General features: G+C 35.9%; 2 protein-coding genes across 4 annotated transcripts in view; one reads left to right on the forward strand and one right to left on the reverse strand.

Moving 5' to 3' along the window:
* Positions 1–1,793: 1,793 nt before the first annotated feature.
* Positions 1,794–11,394, forward strand: LOC110443498 (sphingosine-1-phosphate lyase-like). Its single transcript, XM_021487738.1, has 12 exons — positions 1,794–2,223; positions 3,290–3,436; positions 4,138–4,240; positions 5,470–5,635; positions 5,910–6,026; positions 6,582–6,733; positions 7,140–7,239; positions 7,636–7,750; positions 9,075–9,196; positions 9,582–9,684; positions 9,913–10,031; positions 10,191–11,394. Exons 1-12 carry the CDS (start codon positions 1,971–1,973, stop codon positions 10,308–10,310), a joined length of 1,617 nt encoding a protein of 538 aa, XP_021343413.1. The 5' UTR covers positions 1,794–1,970; the 3' UTR covers positions 10,311–11,394.
* The window catches only part of LOC110443497 (golgin subfamily A member 4-like), a 154,914-nt gene continuing 144,149 nt past the window's right edge, over positions 11,394–22,158 (reverse strand). For all 3 annotated transcript variants that reach the window (XM_021487736.1, XM_021487735.1, XM_021487737.1), the window contains 9 exons: positions 21,092–21,364; positions 20,449–20,616; positions 19,452–19,718; positions 18,780–18,959; positions 17,952–18,137; positions 16,471–16,494; positions 16,005–16,087; positions 14,363–15,749; positions 11,394–14,151 (listed from right to left, as the gene is read on the reverse strand). In XM_021487736.1, coding sequence (XP_021343411.1) covers positions 13,957–14,151; positions 14,363–15,749; positions 16,005–16,087; positions 16,471–16,494; positions 17,952–18,137; positions 18,780–18,959; positions 19,452–19,718; positions 20,449–20,616; positions 21,092–21,364 — 2,763 coding nt within the window. In that variant the 3' untranslated portion in view covers positions 11,394–13,956. The remainder of the gene's footprint in view (positions 14,152–14,362; positions 15,750–16,004; positions 16,088–16,470; positions 16,495–17,951; positions 18,138–18,779; positions 18,960–19,451; positions 19,719–20,448; positions 20,617–21,091; positions 21,365–22,158) is intronic.

A 22,158-nucleotide genomic window follows, 5' to 3' on the forward strand; every position in this document is an offset into this window, starting at 1 on the left:
AGCACAATTGATTCGAAACGTACACTGTAACACCCGTCATGACGTCTCTCGCAACAATTCCGTCTTTTTGTATTGCAAAGTTATCTGCCCCTATGAGCAGGTATTGATTGTTACGTCATTAGTTAGTGTGAGAAAGTTACGTCGTTTTCTCGAAAAATGTATGACGTTACTCTCACAAACAAATGACGTAACAATCAAAACCTGCTCACAAGAGCAGATAACTGCAATACGAAAAGACGGAATTCCGTTGGTTGCAAACGATACAGGAAATAATGGACAAGTCATTTATTGTGCCCGGATAAATGAACTGTTTTGTCCTATGATTTATCGGTGATGTTAGACGCAAAAACCTTTTAAAAATGTTGAAATTCAAATTGGTTTAGATGAGGATGTGTGTAAAACCCTTACCTATATGAATTTCGCTTTTTTAGCGGAAAGCTGGTTAGTTTTAACTTATGAATGAGTAACGTGGGTATATTTTTGATTGAGGATTTCGTTAAAGTGTTCTTCACATTTTTTTTTTGTTACCTGTTCTTGCTTGCTTTCACTTACATATCCGGCCGGACTGGATTATATATTCGTTAATTCACTTCTGATGCTGTAAACTACTTTAATGTTGTGTCTACTTGCAGCTCATCTTCCAATTTTATTCTCTATCGTTTTGCTTTGCACTATAATTTATATCGTTGTCCTTTTTTACATATTCAACTGTTCTGCATTTTCTTGTTTCTCCAGGTCATACACAGGGCAAATTGTCAAATCCCTGCTAAGCCTATGCCTAGGCAATTTTTTCATCTTTCCTTCAACTTATTGTTGCCCGTCCAACTTCTCAAGTAATAAATGTATAATAATGTACATAAAAGCACATCGCATGGCCATAAGTATTTTGTATGTACGAATGGGTACAGGCAAAATGGATGTATGGTTTAATGATGAATGTCAGTCAAGCAAAGGCTGTGTAATAAGTTTATATGTATGACATGTAATGAGTAGAGTAGTATGAAATCTGTGAGATAAGTGTTCTGTACAATTACCCATCTTTTCCTGTCATAATTTACAGACTTGTATCTCATTATTTGTCATGCGTATGTGTTTGAAAAATCTGAATGAAAATCTAAGTTACAAAAAAAAATAAAAGAAATAAATAAAAAATAAATAAATAATGTACAGTGTAGATCCTCATAAGAACGAGAAGAATAGGTTTCATTTGTATTGTCACTTTTTTGAAATTCAACTCAATGGATTTTTCTATTCTAGTACTCCACATAGATATAGGACAGTTCGACCGAGAAATTACTGCCATGTCAACCGTAATAGGATTCTTAATGACACGTACTGTGCTGACGGGGAAAAGAAAACTATATTTTCCCCATATTATCTCTGAATTTTAAATCTACATAAGTCTAAGCAGGATTCCAAAGAGATTAATATGTTCGTTCGAAGGTTCAGTTGACACAAATCTAGGAAAAGAATACGGAAAACCTCGAGCTTTTCATCCATAAATAACAATAGAATAAATGGCCAATGTGTTTCAGATGGGCCTGTACGAAGCAAGTTAGTCGAGTAAGACGATGTGTCTAATAGATATATATTTTGTATGAAGCCGGAGAGGAAACGTCTTACCTTTACAGGTTGACTTACGTGTTTATATTATACAAGGTTCGGGATAGACAGGTTATATTGTATTATACTATCTATGGGAGTATGACATTCGTAATTTTATTCATATCAATGACAAGAAGCGTACGAGATAATACATGGCGAGGCCGACATAACGATAGATAAATAACCACCTTTACACCGTCCGGATATGTAACTCGATAAACACAGGTACACACATGTCGCCTACTCGCTTTATACATAAGTACTAGGGAGGTAGGTTCATCGAGCTCCATCCTCCCCGCTCTGCTGCAAACAACAACAACTACCGGAAGTGCATACTCGGATTATTATCAACTTCCGGTTCCATCATGTCTTTTTTGGATTACATTGAACATGGCGTATTCACTGCAGTCGTTGCTGTCTTGCTTAGTATCTACTTCCGGAAGGGACCAAAGGAGTTCTTCCGGGTTCTAGTTGTAACATTGAAACAGCTGCCCGGTGTTGACTTTATTATTGGTAAAATTCTGCAGAATGAGGTCAAAAGTTTCCTTAGCACGACGAAACTCAACGAAGCCAAAAAGACGTCGAAGACAGGATCGAGAGTACGTCTACCACAGAAAGGTGAGCAGGTTATCTGGTGCATATTTCTGATAAAAGGAACACGTGGATTACATATTGTTAAGCTTAGTTAGCTTTAAATATGGCATTAAAATGTTTATTTGCTTGTGGAAAAGCTAACATTGATTAAATTTGTTGGTTGAGGATAAATAATTGATTATTGTATAATATCCTTTGATATTAGTATATAAATTTAACACATCATTTTATCATGAACTACAGAAATTGATCATGAAGGGTTGGTTCACGTAATTTTAAAGAAAACATTTAGAATATCGCGTGTCGTTGGTTAAGTACTGTAAGCCGGATTTTTTTCCCGCCCAGTCAAGCTTTCGCTCAACAGTTGTAAACTCCGTATTCACTTTATGCTAATTTCGACTTTTAATTTTTGATTGTTATATTTATTACGTTGTTTACTGGTAGGGTAACTTACAATAAGAGGTATACGATAGCGGATACGTATAAATATACGTATACGGATTTAGAGGGAGAAACCATTGTTTGTAAATGTTGGGAATGTACACTATGCGTATATATATATATATCCTTTTTAACGATACATTTTATCGTATTAGTGTATTTGGATACCGCTGTTCGCTCTCCAAGTCGTGTTTTTGCGTTCTCGCGTGTCACCGTCTATTTTCGCTTTGTCAGCTTTAGGTCGAGGGAGCAAGATTACGAGATTTGTAATTTTGCCCCAACCGGCCACCATTAGGTTTCATAAAATGCTTCGCAAATGCCTGGCATGCGATTGTATTTGGAAACCAATTAGGCCTATATACGTCACGTTACCATGGACCATCAATGATAGTCTGACGGCAAAATAATCAGCTTTAAAAAAAAAAAAAAATGATCAATTTCAAGGAGACAAAAGTAATTGGGCCAGAAACAGTGGTGTTTTATAGATTCGTTACATTATGCCAAGATACTGGAATCGCGATGAATGCTCTCTGTGTTCTTGTCTTTATTTAACACTGCAACAGGGGTACGAGTAACTTCTTGTTGGAGAACTCGAAAACATATTTATTTCACGTAAAACAAGTGATTCGTCTGTATATATCTGTGACAGGGGTACCGCACACCGAACTGCTGTCGACCATGAAGAAGATGAAGGATTTGGAGACGCGGTCTGACGACGGGAAGATCTTCGCCTACATCTACACTCTCTCCGATGACCACTTTCAACTACAACGGGAGGCTTTCGACCTTTTCAGTGGTAACGTACATACATCTAACTTTTCGATCTAATCTACATAAAGGAACAGACACGTAGCGGTATGTGTAAAAGTAATCATAAAAATCAAAAATAAAATTGATAATCAAATAAGTAAATTATATTGAAAATAAATAAGTAAATAAAATTGAAAAAAAAAAATAGAAAAAAAAATGAAAAAAAATACAATCTACAATCCCCAACTCCAATCCACCCCACCCCACCCCCTATTGGCTAAACAACCATCTTACAAATTGTGCCTAGATGTTTGCATAGAGAACTGAATATGAGAAGTGGCGGAAGTTATTTTTTTTTTATCTATTTCATTAGTGTTAGTCTAGTCTACATAGAAAATTAGATACGTATATATATATTGTCTGTATACAATGGGAAGTATTTGACTTCTTAATGTTACATGTAACATGTACAGTGTTTAAGGTCTAGTCTACATAAAGGGGTAGGTAGGTAGCGGTAGATGTTAATGATAAGACGTATCGGGTCTGTTTATTGGTAACAAGTGAAGTATGGCTTGTCTAGTCCGTCTAGAGAAATTTATGTAGTATTATTCATTCTTATGATAGCTTTGATAGATTCGCGGCCATAAAACTAACCTCACCTTTGTAAAATAATTTATCTTAATCCTCTTTAATCCATGAATGATGTTGTACTCGTACTAATAAGTGATTCTGATATTCTGTTCTTAGAGAAGATCGGACATTCTGTGGACCACGACGCTCTCGTGAAGGAATTTCATCACGGGTTTTTACACGAGAACGCCCTTAACCCCATGTTGTTCCCAAGTCTAAGGTAAAACGCATATGCTCTAGACTGGCCCTTCTTGAGTCTAATGCCACAAAACGTCTTTAACGCCATATAATATAACACGTGAACATTCGAAAGTCTTGTTTAAAATCCGAACGACATCGATCCCATATACATGTTGTTCCGAACTTTAAGGTAACACGTACCAGAACGTTTTTAAAGTACACTGTAACTTTATTCCCAGGTCAAAGGTACGTAATACAGGCGATACAGGCAGTACCAGAATGGTCTCAACTGTATCTTGTTGCCAATTCTGAGGGAACATGCAAACGATCTCAATTCCATTTCGTTTTCCAAGTCCAAGATTGCACGAGATCGATATCGCTCTTTAATCCAATAATGTTTTATTTTCATTATTTGTTACTATAATTATGAGAGACAACATGAATTTTTAAATTTAGAAATATGATACCTGACAATAAATACCTCGTTGTGTTAGAATTATCTCCCGTTTCACCACATTAGCATTACAGTTGTTAATGCAGGGTATTTTTCTACATTTCAAAAGTGTTGTTAATTGATATATTTATTTACCCACTTAGTGACTTATGCAAAATTGCGTGATACTTTTGATCTATTGTGTTTTCACATTATTTTGTTTTCTATTTTAATGGTTGTTTTTTGCTTGTTGAATTTGAGGATTACATGTAGAATACTACATGTGCTAAAAATCACAAACAAAACCGCATCACGGTATTGTCATATAATACAGTATCTCTGATTTGTGAGAAATCTCGCTACACAAAAACATATTTCGGTTTGATTTGCCACGTTTCTTTCATTCAAAATTTTAGATATCCGTCTGTCTTTATCGTTCTTAACATGTCCTTTACATGTTTCTCTCTCTAAATTGCTTTAACACAAAAATGGACAAATGTTGGAAGTATAAGGCAGTTTTCTTATGTAATACTTCATCATAATTTCGCGAGTGTTTCATTTAAAATATTAAATAAGCTAAAAAATTCCGCATTAGGACTGTGTATATGTTTAATCATGAAAAAGTTTGCACCCCTCGCATGGATGATTTTAAAGATATGTTCCAATATCCGTTTCATTTTCAAAATATGTCAAACATGGTTTATTGTTTCTTACATTTCTTTCTGTGGAACGTTTTATAAGAATAAATGCATCAATGACTCTTTCAGTTTTTTTGTTTTTTTATCAGATTCGATGTTCGTTGAAATAAATAAAGATTAAATATTTTGCTTACCTAGAAAGATGGAAACGGAAGTTGTTAGCATGACGGCAGCCATTTTAAATGGAGATGATGACGTGTTGGGATTCTTGACTTCCGGTGGGACAGAGAGTAATGTAATGGCGGTCAAGACCTTCCGAGACAGAGCAAAAAAACTTTTTCCGCACATCACGGAGCCGGAAATAGTAAAGACTTGATATGTATTTAATAAAGAATAAATTAAAAAAAGAAGAAAAGATAAAAGGAAAAAAAGAAAAAAAAAAGACTCCATTTCTCTCGACACTTTCTGTCGATATTTATTGGAACTCATTTATTTCTAAGTAACGTCAGTTGCTGGGAAATAGCTGTCAGATTGATGAAAGCGAATCGTGTTTAAAATAGTTATAAGATATTTTTTTTTATCATAATGACGTACACCAAAAACAACACACTGACACAATATATTCAATATTCCACCAGGTAGCGCCTAGAACAATACATCCGACCATTGACAAGGCAGCGCAATATTTTGGTATGAAGGTCATCCATACCCCTATTGGTCCCGACTTCCGAGCAGACGTCAAGGCCATGGAAAAGGTAACAAGCGTATAAAAACCGGAAATGACATGTACTCTTTCAACTTGTATGACGTTTAGACGTTCGAGTAGATGGAATAACGTGTCCTTCAAGGATCCATGTATCACTGCCAACTGTTACTATGTATTAGAAACTTTTTTTTGGCATAACTATAGCATTGATTATTCATTGAAAAGACAACCATACCTTCCGGTGTTTTTAAGATTTTTTTTAATAATAATGATAAAATAAGCAAAATTGAATCAACAATAGCGACCTTAGGGTGAAAACATGCAAGGGCCAGGCAAGGATTCGAATCTGGAACCTCCAATACAGGGACTGTCGCACCAATCATCTGAGCTACTAAGTCAAAGCTTGTTCACCTGGCCAGTCGCTACATTTATATCTAAAACGGAATGTGGTGGGACAGAGATCAGGAAATATATATTGTACAATAAGGTAAGGAAAGGAGTTGTGAAATATTATATTATCAGAGAGGGCATTTCTTGCCAAATTAATCGTATATATTCAAAGGGTCTGTTTAAATATTTTTGTTCTTTTCGTTCCCTCTAACAGGCGATCGGCCCCAACACCGTCATGCTAACCGCATCGGCTCCCCAGTTTTGCCACGGAATCCTTGACCCTATTGAAGAAATTGCTGCCCTTGCGCATCGACGAGGGCTACCCCTTCACGTGGACGCATGCTTTGGAGGTTACATGTTGCCATGGTAACAGTGCTCCTGCTTTGTCGAATTTAGAATCATAAACGGCACATGTTTTGTTTTTTGCTAAAAAAATTGTCAAATATTAATGGTTAAATCCAGAAAGTGTGGCTTTTGATAGAAATCAAATTGCTACGATTTTTTTTTAGATCTTACTTTTTTTTTTTTTTTAGGTTTTTTGACTATCTTTATTTGTCATGAAATGATGAACTGTGTGTTTTATTTGTTATACAATGCGTTTCTTGTTTGAGATATATCTGAAAATGAATTACCTTTTATAAATAAATGATACAAGTTTTATGTATGATATAGATACTAAGAATTGATTGTGTCCATGTATTATTGGGAAAAAAGTAGAAATATGTAAATAAAATAGGTAAAGAAACCAGGAATGTATATTATGCTTAAACAGGGTAGAGAAGCTAGGTTATCCAGTTCCGAAGTTTGATTTCCGAAATCCGGGGGTGACATCGATGTCGGCGGATATCCACAAGTACGGATACAGCGTAAAGGTCAGAGTTCAGGGTTCAAGGTCGGGGTTGTACGTCAGATCTCGAATTTCGATATTGTTAATGTTCTGAAGTTTCGGGTTCGAGGGCCCTCGTAATAATATACACTATACGCACTTTAAAGCCTAATAATATCGAATTTGATCTAATTCTAATTCATAATGCAAGTATGTTTAAAATAATCAGTAATATCTGGCAAAAACCACGACAATTATATGTGCTTTGCATTTTCATTTTTTCAAAGCATTTTGGTTTCTTTGTAATCAAGATTCTCTGGATGGTGCAAACACGACGATATCTAAGCAAGAATAATGGGGGGAAACGTGAAAAATAGTAATCAAAGCTATAACAAATGTTGTTGGGAGACCTAAAACAGGGAACATTATTATGCTATTCCAGGGTTCCAGCGTCATACTCTACCGGAATGCTGAAATCCGCAAGTACCAAATATTTTCCTACGCGGAATGGCCAGGCGGTCTGTACGGAAGTCCGAGTATGGCGGGAACGAGGCCAGGTAAAGTAGTCTCTAGTAGTTGTTGTTGTTGTATTTGTACCAGGTACACTGTGCTGTACTTAATTTAATTCTTTACTTGTTTAACGAGGTTTACGAACAGCCCAAAGGCTACGAGTCGCTCTCCTAACAACCGTAGCATACTCATAGCCTTCGCTACTATTGTTATGCTGACGACACACATTTACATGGTCATCAATCCACAGGACAGTTTGGATATCATTTAAGAAAATCTGGAAGCTTGTTTGACAGACATCAGTACCTGGATGAAAGCCAACATGCTAAAGCTTTATCAGGAAAAGACGGAAATAATCGCCTTACCCCAAAAGTGTCAGCAAACAATGACTCTCCAGCCCAAGGTCGGTGCCAAAACAACCTAGGAGTATACTTCGATCTAATGCTATTGCCGAATCCTGTTTCTACCAGTCAGGAAAATCGGCTGTATCCGGCAGTTTATAACTGCAGATGCATGCAAGATTTTAGTGCATTCACTTGTTACCTCCCGCTTGGAATATGGTAAAGCCATGCTCTGGTATAGTTGACAAACTAACTAGCCGTCTGCAGAGGGTCTAGAACACTGCAGCACGTCTGGTTACTCGTGAGAATCCTGCGCTTTATTCAGTGTACTGGTTACATGTATTATACAGGTCGCAGTACAATATTTTGGTGTACACATACAAGGCACTGAATGTACAAGTCAGCTCTCCAGCATTTGCAGAAGCTTGATACCCTGTATCAGCCGTCACCATCACTGTGGTCGGAGACAGAATCATTATTGTTTGTCCAAAAATCTTGTACTTTGACCTATGGAAACTGGGGCTTTGGGGTGGTTTCGGCCACGCTGTGGAATAGCTTACCCTGGCCAAATCCAAGCAGGATATGACGACCTACACTTTAAGGAATTCATTTTAGGCTCTTCTCCCAGACGTCATTAAACACCACCTTTTATATATACATTTATATGCATATTGAGTTAAGTATGTCCTTAATGTATTATAGTGATTTGTATGCCTTTTTTGTTTTATCAATTATAACTAATGTTATTTTCCATAATTTTAGACAATACTGGCTTTGAGTGTAATTATCTCTCGTAGCCAAAATATGAAATTTATAACGTTATGAAGGGTTCTTTAGGCTCTTTCATATTGCGTTGTATACTACATATGATTTAGACATTTTTGTAACTTAATTGTCATTAATGAATCCTAAATGGACGGAAAGGCCATATGGGGCAGTACAATGTTAACTTTGTTAAGTTGAATGCACAAACAAACAAGATTTTCAAATAAGTTGTTCCTTTCTCGTATTTCTAATCATCGTTTTATAGGTGGGAACATCGCCGCAGCATGGGCTTCTATGATGGCTTTGGGTGTGGACGGCTACATGGAGCGGGCCAGGGAACTCATGGCAACCACCGACAAACTCAAACAGGGCGTCGCTAAGATACAGGCACGTGTTACTATATTTAGATATCACATCACAGATAATTATCCGTGTAGATTTCATAGGGGTTGAACGGCATATTTTCGACGTTCATACCGGCATGAACATGGCGCTGATCAGATTGTGTTCATAGCAATATGAACGCAATTTCCTCTAGTAAAATGCGTATAGAGGAAATTATAGTGGAAATGTAAATATAGGATACATTGCATAGAGTACTAGTCGAAGCCAGAGAGAGCATTCACTGTCGAAGTGATTGTGTTACAAATATGCACCGGATGAAGCAAGCAAGAGTGTATTACTTTTCTATCGAACGTGGTTCACTTGCACAAATCATAATTAACCTGACAAGTGCACGACAATATAATTATTGCCCTTCTATCCATGGCAGGGCTTATATGTGCTGGGGGAACCGGTTATGACGTGTTTCTCAGTCGGATCGAGTGACCCGGATGTTGACATTCAGGCAGTAGCGGATGATATGGGCAAGAAAGGTAAGTTTCTAAGAAGATGTCCGGGTATATTACATTCATAGTCAAAAATCAACTCACAAAGACAAAAGTACGTTCATTCATAAAGTTACTTTAAATCTAGCAATGTGTAACGATATTACGAAGGATTAGAAAGTACCTTGAATTTTGTGAATATTGTGTAAAGTGCTTTCACTTTTTTTATTGTATCATTCTAAATACTACAGTTAAATAAGAAATCGTTTATTACAGGTTGGCACATGGAAAGACAACAGAACCCTAGCTGTCTACATTGTTCTATTCTTCCTCATCACGTGAGAGTCTCGGATTCTCTGTTGAAAGACCTCGAGGATTCAACGCAGGAGGTCAAGGTCAGTTAAAAATAATAATGATAGCGGTTTCATAACTTATTACATTTTACCAGTAAGATATATATATTATAACTCAGTGAGGGAATTGCACTTTTATTCTATTGAAGCTATATTTTGCAAGGATTGAAGAGATTAAAGTTAATTTATTATTTGTTTTAGAAAAACAAGTCTCTTGCCAAGGAGGGGACAGCCGCCATGTACGGAATGATCGCCACCATACCAGACAAAGCGATAGTACAGGATTTCCTGGTAGAGTTCTTCAGTGAGGTCTATAAATAGATATGATGTTATTCACAATCAGAGTGTTCAGTGAGATCTCTGACGTAATCGACAGCCAGTTTGATCAACGAATTCTATTTATAGCTCTGACGTCATCCATAGCCAGGTGGTTCAACGAGGTCCATGAATAAAATGACGATTAAACGTAATTACAGAACATAAAAATATTTATCAATATCCCGAAATACATTGGTGTGCTGCTTCAAATATTAAAAGTAAAACAATAAAAACCATTTTCGAGAAAACAATTCTGAATTGGTTACTATATAGATCACAGCCTACAGGCAAGGTTAATACAAACAATCAACAAATACTTCAGATGTATTTCCAACAACAAAGTGGTCATCAGATATCTAAGCCGCAGTGCAAAGGTCCTAATCTTTTGCTTAAAGTCAAAACTATAATTGAAAAACTTATTATGATATCGATATGTATTTTCAGTTTAGATTGAAAAACTTTGAAGCAATCACGGTTATATGATTTATACCTCAGCCGGAGGAATCCATTTTGAAAATCGTAATTCTTAGAACGTTGGAGTAGTAAACATCTGTGACGTGAGAACTCCAAAAGCGATGGAGGCAGGTATGTTTCTACTGAGAAAAGGAAAATGTATAACAGAGACATTGAAGTTGTCACAGGAAATGTTGAGAACAGTGTAACCTCGAAAACAACACAAATCTACTCGTTTAAGGAGGTTTAAAGATTTTAATCAGAGATCAACATAAAACAAAATGTATTTTGCAGACAACAGGAAAAATATTTTTAAAATAGATATATCAGTTTTCATCTCTTACCATATGATTATAACTAAAACAACAAAACCTGTAATAAATTACTATATAAATAGCCACTCTACTTTCCGTATGTACTAGCAACGCCTTATACTACAGTGAAAGCACACATCAAAGTTATTGTTTAAATGGGACGCAGATAAAAAAAAAAATCAAATACAATCGTGTATAGATTAGTAGTCTTTTGAAAATTTGATAAGAAACAAATTGTCCACACATTAATGAAAATTAACAATAATTTTCATATAATTAAGTTTGTAATGTTATTTGTATAGGTGATTTTAAGAAAAAAACAATTAATTTTTGTTTTGTTTACCAAATTATATTTTCAAACCTTTATTGCAATGAATCAAAATGAAAGAAAATAACTTTGCAGACTTCTAGGGGAATATCAAGTTCATCAGTGATGATTAGAATGATCTTTTGTTTTGATATAGAAAAAATACATTTTCAAACCGTGAATGCAATGAATCAAAATGAAAGAAAATAACTTTGCGGACTTCTGCGTGAATATTAAGTTCATCAGTGGTGAATAGAATATTTTTCATGCGTGAAGTGACCTTATCAAGTGCAATATAATTAAAAAATAAATTCTACGAGTATACGAAATTATCTGACATACATAAAAACATAAGTGATAATTTAACTAAAGCGTATATAACTATCATTGCAGCAATCGTAAAAAAAACCTACAACTATATATATAAAAACAAAACCAAAATTACAGTAGTCTAGTACTGTCGCATCTTCGGGCGCTTCAAGATGATTGTCTGATTGACTGACAGTATTATGACACATTATATGCACCTGGTCACAAGTTATCGTCAACACTTGATGACGCGGTTGTTATCACATCAACAATGTTTGATGTTCACCTGCTATCATTAGCATTTCGTATTATGTCGCAATAATTCCGGGTCTGTATTCATAAAACCCGTTCTCGTGATCAAGCATGGATTCTGTGCTCAAACCTCTTTGTTTATAATTGGCTTAAATCATGTGACACGTTCAAAAAAGCAATGTTTAAACATCGAAAATGATAATCAGCAGCAGAGCTTCTCCAACATTCTTCCAGATCATCGACAAATTATATATTTCTTTTATCAATTTTTCACCAGAATGAGAAATTTGGGTTTGAGCACAAAAATATGAGTTTGGGCATGAGGAAGGTTTCATGAATACTGGCCCGGTGTCTTCCTGAACCACCCGAAAAGGTGAAAGTTTTTGAGGATTGTAATCTTTACAAATTTGTTTTTCTTTCATCAACATTCAGAAGGAGTTAAAACCTTTTTACTTATGTACATATATGTGTGTGTGTTTATGTAACACACAAGTAAAATTAAAGGCAGTGTATGTTATAACAAGTTTGTGTCTAAATTCACGTTTATGAATATTTGTAATCAATCGAACAAATTGCGATCAACATGTGAAAGTGTGCGAGTGTCGAGTGTGTTAACAATATTTGCTCTCTAAATTAATCGCTTTCGCCAAAACAACAAAATATAATTGGAAACCAAACAAATTCCTGCATAATCAGAAAAAAAAAAAACAACATTTTCTTCACGAACCTAATTTTTCATCATCGAACGCAAACCAACTACATATCTAGTTTCCGAAAATACATTTTTTTTTTTTTAAATAAGGGACTTTTAACTATAAAGGGCACGCACGAGTTCACTACTAATATTTTGCGTATACATAATTGCTGACCTCTGACCTTATTCGCTAGTATGGAAATCAACGTTTCACTTACCACGTTATTTTACATAATGTATTTTCACGTGATAGTTATATAATTGTAAAACTAGCACGCATGACTTTGAGTACCATTTTACGTTCACGAGAAGGAGTAATAAGCAAATAATAAGCAAATAATAAGATAGCTTTAATATTCATGTATTGTAAACATTATTGAATAAATGATTTAAAAAGCACGTAGTATAACACTTGCGTAATGTTTAAAACCAATGCATTTCTTTTGTTTTGTAATGTTATTTATAAAGAACACAATGTTGGGTATTAATTAAGGAGACTGCATGTTGAATGGTGTAAATGACATCTCGCTGTATTATGTCTAAAATAACTGTTTGCATGTGTTTAAACCTTGCCGAGACAACGTTATATCTGACCTACTCACCATGTCCCAATTTATGTTTTTTTTGAGAGTATATATAGTCCCATGTTTGACTTTGTTTTATCTTACTCATGACATCTATGATTTGTTAAGGTGAAAACATTGCTCTAACAAACAGATCTTACAACCAGTGATCAGTGTTTGAGTCAAGGATACATGGTGTCTTATACAGTGAAGCTGTGATTTGTGTTAAAGTGACTTCTAGTTGCTATTAGCAAGGTTGAATCATTTAGAATTCCAGAGTGATTACTGCATGCATTCCTCTGCGTCTTGCAGACGTACCATCATTTAAATACGTGTACCGTAAACGTTCAAATTTTAGCGTTTTTATTAATCCAGGCATAATGCACCATATCATGCGACGTGAGCTTATTTATGTATAGTTTCAACAATATCAGTACCCATTGTCTGAAATACATCTGGTCAAGAAAGGAGAAGAAGTACAATTTCTGATTGTGCTAATATGTCTTATGTGCAACCGAGCACTAAAATATAAATTCGCTAATATAGACACGTTTACAGTAATCATGACGACAGAATTTCAAACACTAAAATAGTTTGGAAAATGTTGCATGTAACAGGTACGTTCAAATAGTGTTAAACTAAGTTGAATTTTCTAAAAACTCTTAAAATTTTCTTAAGTAAAAATAATACTGACACCGTATATTATTGTAAATTAAAAGCTCCCGATCATGTCCATATTGACGTCGATGTGTTGATATCACACCGTTGTTTCACTGAATACTTTTGACCTATCGGGTAAAAGGTCTTCTTCCAGTATTACCTGTTGTTTCAGGGCAGATGGCCCTCGGGTTGCGCGCTCTGCAGATTTTGATCTTAAGCGCTTATTCGGTTTGTTGTCCGGACTTATATCCGGAATTCGTTTCCTGCCATTAGTTAACGCATCATCCTCCATCTGAAAAACAGAATCGTTCAAAGTTTGATAACGCCTCTTGTTATATCACCAGTGTTAGTTTCAGTGTTAGCCCAGTGTTAGTGTTACAGTTATGACGTTTTTTTCCGACACCAGCTGGCAATGGTGTTTTAATGGAAAATACTCGACGAAACACACAAACACAGACTACATCTACACGGCAATCTACAAACTACTTAGCATCCCTTCTTACCTCCGGAAGTGCGCGTCTGTTCATAGAGGATATAGGTGGCGTAGGGGGTGGTTTACTTTGTGATTCATGTTCGGGTGACGTAGTACTTTTCTGTACTCCGACCATTGGTTTATGTACACTAGTTGACGGTCTGTATACCATCCCAGACGATTTCTGTCCACCTGCTTTGTTGAACTCTTCTCCCGAAGTGGACCCGCTCGCCTCAGAACTAGATCCTTGTTTCGCCGTTGATTTTTCTTCATCTGTCATAGATGAAGACCTTTTCAGTGTGTTTTTTATTTTCCTTCGCACTGTTGCGAAAAGCTCAACCGCTTTGGTATTGGAAGGAGCTCCCGGTGACATCGCAGTGATACCCGCCTTGGCTACAGATTTCTTCACGGAACTATCGACGCTCTGGGAACGTTTTATTATTTTCCGTTTTGGTTTTTCGGGTTTACTTTTCTTACTCTCAGTACTTGACGATTTTGCTACTGAATGTGACGTCTTTTCATCGACAGAAACTGACTGTGTTAGTATCCGCGGTTTGGTATCCTCAATTAATTGTCCTATCATGTCATCCTCTGATTCATCATGCTGTAATCGGAGACGTTTGGTGTCGACGGTGGGAGGTTTTGTTGAAATCTTATCCTCTTGGATACCTTCACAACTTTGACTTTTTTCTGACATTGAAGAAGATGGTTGCAAGTCACTTTGATCTTCGAAAAACTTTCGTCTGGCAGATCTAGGTGTAAGGCGTTCATAACTTCCGGAATTGGACGAATTTCCGGAACGAGGTGAAAGCGAGGTGTCAGATGAGGTACCCCTGTTTAATACTGGAATGGAAGAAAGAAGGCTTGCCGATTCGTATGTGGGAGTTCCTCCCGCAGAAACGGATTTTGTATTGAGTTTACTCTGAGAACCGGTGTGTAAAGAATTCACTCTGGTCGTATCCAGTGATATACTAGTGGGAGCGAGTCTTGTCTTATTAACGTTTAAAGGTTGATTGGCATCTTGTGATTTTGAGGATAAAGTCTTTTGGGAGTATAACGAAAACGTCGTATCTGTTAACGTCTGTCTGGAGTGTGATTTTGGAGAAATAAGAAAACTAGGCGGTGGATCAGGAAACTTCGTTGAAACACTCTGTTCATAATGCACGTCTGCCATTATGAATTTCTGTCGTAACGGAAGTGACGTAATAGGGTTTATTTCAAGTAGAAGGTCACAAGCGGGTTGATTAAGGAGATCACCAGATCCGTTGTGTGTAACACTTCTAAGATATCTCGGTGAGGCTGTGTCTGTTTGGATTGTAAGTGGCGATGCTTTTGGTGAATCAAATTTTCCTGAATCCCTTTGTCTGCCCGCTGAAAAGTCTTCCTTTAGGAAGTCGATTTCGGAGCTCGACAAACTTCTACAATGGAAAAAAATATCAAAAATCAAGTTTAAAGTAAAGACCAACAGTAATATAAAACAAAATAATACCAAAAATAACAATTTACTGTTGTTTTAACATTCATCTGTTGAGGAAACATGTAAAACGATGTTCTTCTAAAATGTTAAGAAGGTGTGTGTTTTTTTTAAACTATTTCTAATTCATCCTCAAGAGGAGATAAAATAGCAAATATTTAAAAACATCAAAATTAGAGAAGAAATAAATCGGACCAACCTTCGGAGTTTCTTGCGTTCCTCCTCTGATATCTCACGGGGACGCCCAATGTCCTCCACGGCGAAATGTATCTCCTTCAGAGACTGAAATGGCGGGAATGTCAGACATTAGGTAATCTTTCAATAGGACAATGCAGGCTTGTTTCCCCTAACCGGAAACCGTATGCACTATTGGTGGATTGGCGAATATTTTGTTTTACATGCAGAAATTATATATAACACTGCCCGATCAAATGAACTCGTTAAGACGCATATATTTATTAAGAAGGTATTATATGTTGTATTTGATATTAACATTTCCAACTTCTAACAAAAAATACATTTTCAGGCGCTATCATAAACACATAGCAACCAATATACAATTACATATGTATATTTCCTATTTTTACATGTATTCATATATTACGAAATATACTAATAAGTGATTGGGATGATATATGATAAATATATATGACTTAAACATTTACCTCTTTTATATGTTTTAAAACAACCTGGAACAAAAGAAAAAAACAAATAAATGTTGGAATGGTAATTGAGTATAAATAACAAATTATAAATATTACCAACAAAATATTGAAAAATGTAAAAAGAAAATTCTAAAATGATGAGATAATTTTTGTTTAGATAAATATAATCTTTGTAGCATAATACAATTATATTGAATATACTGTATTCAAAATGATCATAATCAAAATGTCTAGAGTTAATGTATGGGTTTGAGGGATTACGAATTTTCTTGCTCCCCGAGACCAGGTATGTTTTTCCGTGGCAAAGTTTAGCGGATAGGTCTTGCAGGAGGACACGAGAAGCTTGTTTTATTCCGAATCCTATACTTTAATTGTTAATTCTATCAAGACGACTCGCATCGACAAAAAAAGAAGAAGAGTCAAAAAACGTTCCAAGTCGTAATTTCCGAAAACCTATAGAGATCCCTTTCTGCTCTTTCAATATTTTCTGCAATGACGTCAAACATGTATCGGTCAAGGCCGAGTACTAGCTCTTCCCACACGATTGGCTCGTCACCTACATAAGACATTTTGATTGGTTCGTTTTCAATAGTCAATAGCACTTTTAAGTTAAAGACCGGTAAAATGAGCTCCATCCCTGTAACATATAATCTTTCCGCCGATTTAGGACAATAGCGTTTATTGTCGTATTAATAACCCCAGGCCGGGACATACCAAAGACCTTAAAAATGGTAGTTATTATTCCCTGCTTAACGTCCAGCATTTAGGGAAATGGTAACAGCTGGTTCACCCGTTGCCAGTATAATGTGACCGGGCGAAATGCTGTGCTGGGTGCCTTCAGCATGGCATTTCAGTGAGATAGCACTATGAAGTCGGCATCAGATTCGCGCTATCACTAGGAGGCAAGAACGCCAACGTCCCTGTCTCCTGCACACACGCAAGAACGCATACACTATACACATGGAGGCACGTCCTTAAATGACTCTGGCTATTAATACGTCGTTACACAAAATTAAACTAAACTAAACCAAACTGCTGATTCAGGGATTTATGCCCAAGTGTACCGATGAACCATGTTCTATTTTTAGTACAATCATAGTGTCTATTTTATTTCTGAATACATGATCAAACTACATTTCGTATACCACAATATTTACCGAATGAAAGAAAATACAAATGTCAGAAAAGAAAACAAGAAAAGGGACAGAATAATTATATAAAGGTAGGAAAAAGGAAGGGCGATGAATAAAATAAAACGAAATAAGATCCCATATTTCTAGATTGTCACCATTATATGGGGCTTTCATTAACAGATGACAAAATCCTCATGATGCGAGTATAAAAACTGAATAAGAATGAGAAACATATATTGCGAAATAAAAGGAGATAATTGGAGATGTAACAATTATTTCTAATGTATAGTAGTAATACACGAAACAATATCGGACCAAATACATAAAGAGATTTAGATAGAGTGTGACCTGATCGATACGTTGTCGGATTGATTTCCGTGGAGACAAGTGCATTGGATCTGCTAAGTCGACGTCTAATTCCGGAAGTGGACCCGTACTTAGTTTCTCCAGTCGTGAGACTAGTTCAGTATCTGAGGTATTACCCTCTTTTTCAGAGTCCGAAACAATCGCAGCAAGCTCTTTTAACCGCGTCAGCTGCACATATGAATAACGTAAAACGTGACATTAAATACATATCAAGTATCTACAAATGTGAATAGTGTATATTATATTCCATATATAAGAGATGTCAAGAAGAGGGTTTACAATTCGGCAATGTAACAGATCTGAGGATATATAACGTTTAAATCTGAATTACTGTAAAAGTGGAAATGTTCGCGTGCGGAAATGACGGCGTTGTGACTCTTAAAAATGTTAGCATTGTTGTAGAAATTGTGACTAGAAATTGTTCTGAAATCTATACATAATATATACCTAAAATCTACATAATCTATCAATTCATATTGGTATGTGGACATTTCGGCGTTAATTTACTCAACGGCAAAAAGCGCCTATATTTCCACACCGCGAGAAATTCCACTTTTAAAGTATTTAAACAAGGATTTCGGTAGCAATGTAAATGACATTGACTTAAAAATATCAGAAGGAAAAAGGAAGAGTGATACTGTAAGAATCATTTCAATGATTGTGCTTTGTTACCGGATTTCTACAATCGGGAAAATTATGAACAGTTACCCATTTACTCTTAAATGGTACTTATTTTTTTCGGGTTAAACGTTATAACAATATGAATTTGTGACCCATGTTATGCATATTACATGGCTCAGCGATGCGTACCCCAGTGAGAACATCCTCAACCCTCCTCTGGTCTCTCTTGTGCTGCTTCCTCATCTCACCCAGCCTCCGGACCAGGTCAGCCCTTTCCTTAACTGACATCTCCTGCTCCTTAGAAGCCCTTTCCCCTACTTCCTTCAGTATCCTATCTAGTTCCGATATTCGCAATCCTCTCTCGTCAATCTATTAGAGAGAAAAAGAAAATATAAAAAATGTAATATATATATATATATATATATATTGTGATCTCAGGGCTACTGGTTTCATTTTTTCATAAATAAGTACAACTTAATGCTTTAGCAATTTTATTCATAATGTTGAAATGAAAACTTAACAACAACGCATATGTGATGGTTAAAGCATGTGATGTGAAGGATAAGATTTTGCAAGGGAAAACTGATAAATTAAATATTCTTGGTCTGTATGCATCATTCATGAAACGCGCCCTCAGAAACTCGATTTAATCGTATTCTGTGTGTTACTCTTTGGAAGTACAAGGAGTTAATTGAAGAAATCAAATCTAAATTAATGTCATAATTGAACTGTTTACTAGCTATTGTAAATATTTCTTAAACGTCATATGTACAGCAAATAGCGCTGCAACAACTCACAATTCTTTTTAGCCACCGATCATCAGTTCACATATTCACGTTATATGTTTTTCCAATACTATACCTCTTTCTGGCGAGAATCCCGACTCAATTGTTCTTCATCGATCTCAGTACGCATGCGTCGAAGTTGTTCAATCAACATCTTCCTTTCCCTTACATACTCTTCGTCTCGTGCCTTTAATTGGCTCTGAAGGTCGAGAGCAAGTGAATGAGCCTCCGCTAGGAGTCGCTTCTGTTCGGACCTTTCTTGTTCCCACGCGACCTCCATGCGGTTTTGCATGTTTTTGGTTCTGTTCTGGGCCTGGGATACCATGGCTAGCTGCTCTTGTAGCTGCAACAAGGAAAATTTATTAAATGTTGGTTTGGGAAGAATATGCGGCTGAATGCTTAAACTTTCCAAAAACAAGTGTTTTTCTCATTGTCACGTCATTGCTGTAGGTTAGATTGAATTGCATGCAATAGATTTTTCATAAAAGCCTTTGTTTAATTTAATAAAACAAAATCGATATGTGCACTTGAAATATATTCATAAATCACACAGGCTCCAAGACAAACTAAAAGCGAGTGCAATGATAAGATTTGATTGCAAGAATGAATTTCGAATTGTAGTGATGATATTTGTAGAAAACAATCTGGTTCAGTCATACACCATCCGAACGTTAAAATGCAACACCGGGGCTCGATTACGAGAAAAAGGACTGTGCTAAAACATGATATAATAAATCGAATCTATACCTCTATCTTAGAAAGAATCATATAACCAAATTAGTCAATTTAGTAGATTTGGCTCACAATATGATGACACCCGAAATATCGCCGAACGATAACGTACTCAAATACTTTTAGCAATGGTAGCCGATGTAACGTTGATAAATAAAATTATTAGCTGGCCAATTAAAATCACCGTTACTCTTTGCGAAATTTTCATCTGCAATGTTGCCCAATTAAATTCACGTAGTTATGTTGACCAATGGTATTCACCATAGTATTCACCAATGATATTTGCTGTAGCAATGACCAATGGTAATCACCGTAACAATGATTTATGGTATGTCTTGTACCTGATTAATCTTGCTTTGCATGTTGGATTTGTCTACACCCCACCCTGATCGTTCTGTAGTGATCCGGTTGACCAGCTCTGCCCTCTCATACTCCTGGTCAGCAAGCTGATTTTTCAACTCTTCGATTTTGCCCTGCATATCTTTTGCCAGCTTTCGGCCCTCGTCGATCTGAATAAGAATGCGACAGGAAAATGTAGTAAGGTGCACTATATTGGAATAAACCAGAAACATTGACGGGTTTAATATTTGATTCCAAACTAAATTGTTAAGTTATACAGTTTTGAAAGATCAAGTTTTGCTAAAATGTTATAACATTATATATATATATGTGTGTTCTTTTACCGGGTAAATGATGTTTAAATTCAGACAGGCTTTCAGAAACTGAAAGGGTTCAATTAACATACAACTATCTGCAATGCAAGAATCCGGCGAAAACACTACCTGAAATTTTGTTTTTCAATTATCTAAAATGTATTTATAATGTTGTTTATATATTAGTTGTGTTGTGCAGGATGATTCAACATCAATGCTATCTCAGGCTTGCCCTTTATTTTCAGAATCAAACCATTTCTACTGTATATTGCTGCCTATACAACACAGATCGATCAACAAGCAAAGCTAAAGTTGACAGCATGTCACCTACCTCCTTGATGTGTCTGGCGAGGATGTCTTTTTCCGCATCCCACTTTACAAGATCCTTGGCATAAGTTACTTTCATTTGGCTCATGCCTTTTTGGACACCCCGAATGATCTCCTTGTCCAGGGTTTTCTCCCTTTGCATTGTGTCTAGCAAGGACAGAAGATTCATGTGTTCTTTCTGAAGGTTTTCCAGTCTGGTCTCGTAACGAACCTTCATAGCCAGGTATTCAGCCCTTAGTAACTTTTCGTGGTGTTGTATCTGGTAGGCAATGTCCTCCTGGAAATAGTCAAAGAAACATCACTTATCAATTTCAATACTAGTTCACTCCTTTCGGATGAATATTACTTCATCTTTTGCACTTAATTGAACATTTTTGTCATAAATGTTTCCGTTTTACAGCTGATATATATATAATGTATATATAATGTATATATATGTAATAACAAGTTGGTTGCCACGCTGAAATCCAAGATGTTTTATTGGAGATTGGGGAGGATGTCTTTGTAAGCACTTGCAGTTATAACCAGAGCAGGTAAGCATGAAACAAATAATTATTTCGAAAGCTAAAGACAATTTTGAAGATTTTGGGAAGTCCTGTACATCTGCTTCCCATTAGAAAAGTCTTATTAAGTGTGAAGTTTTAACGGGAAATTTCTAAACACAGAAATGTTTGTTCTTATAGGTACACTTTTTATTAGAATTATCTCCCTTGAAACATGTAAACTGGGTGATTAGGTATATTAAAGTTAGTTATAAGTCAATTACGAGAAGCAAAATTTCTAATAATAATTGAAATATGTATCTAACGAAGAGATTTGAGAAAATAATTATTAAAAAATAACTCAGCCGAAAAAATCATCGATTCCCCGATGTCATGAAAAAAAATGTAGAATTTACATAAATAATAATCCTAATTTCGGTTTCATTGGGTGGATGGAGCATCTACAAATAACATGTTTTTCCTGCACATGTATCCTGTATATTATGAATTTTGGCAAGATACTGGTTAAAATTAGTCCATCGATAATGTTTTAAATAACGTGATTCAATCCCCCCCCCCCCCCCCCCCC

This window comes from Mizuhopecten yessoensis, unplaced genomic scaffold (genome assembly GCF_002113885.1).
Source record: "Mizuhopecten yessoensis strain PY_sf001 unplaced genomic scaffold, ASM211388v2 scaffold716349, whole genome shotgun sequence".
Lineage (NCBI taxonomy): Eukaryota > Metazoa > Mollusca > Bivalvia > Pectinida > Pectinidae > Mizuhopecten > Mizuhopecten yessoensis.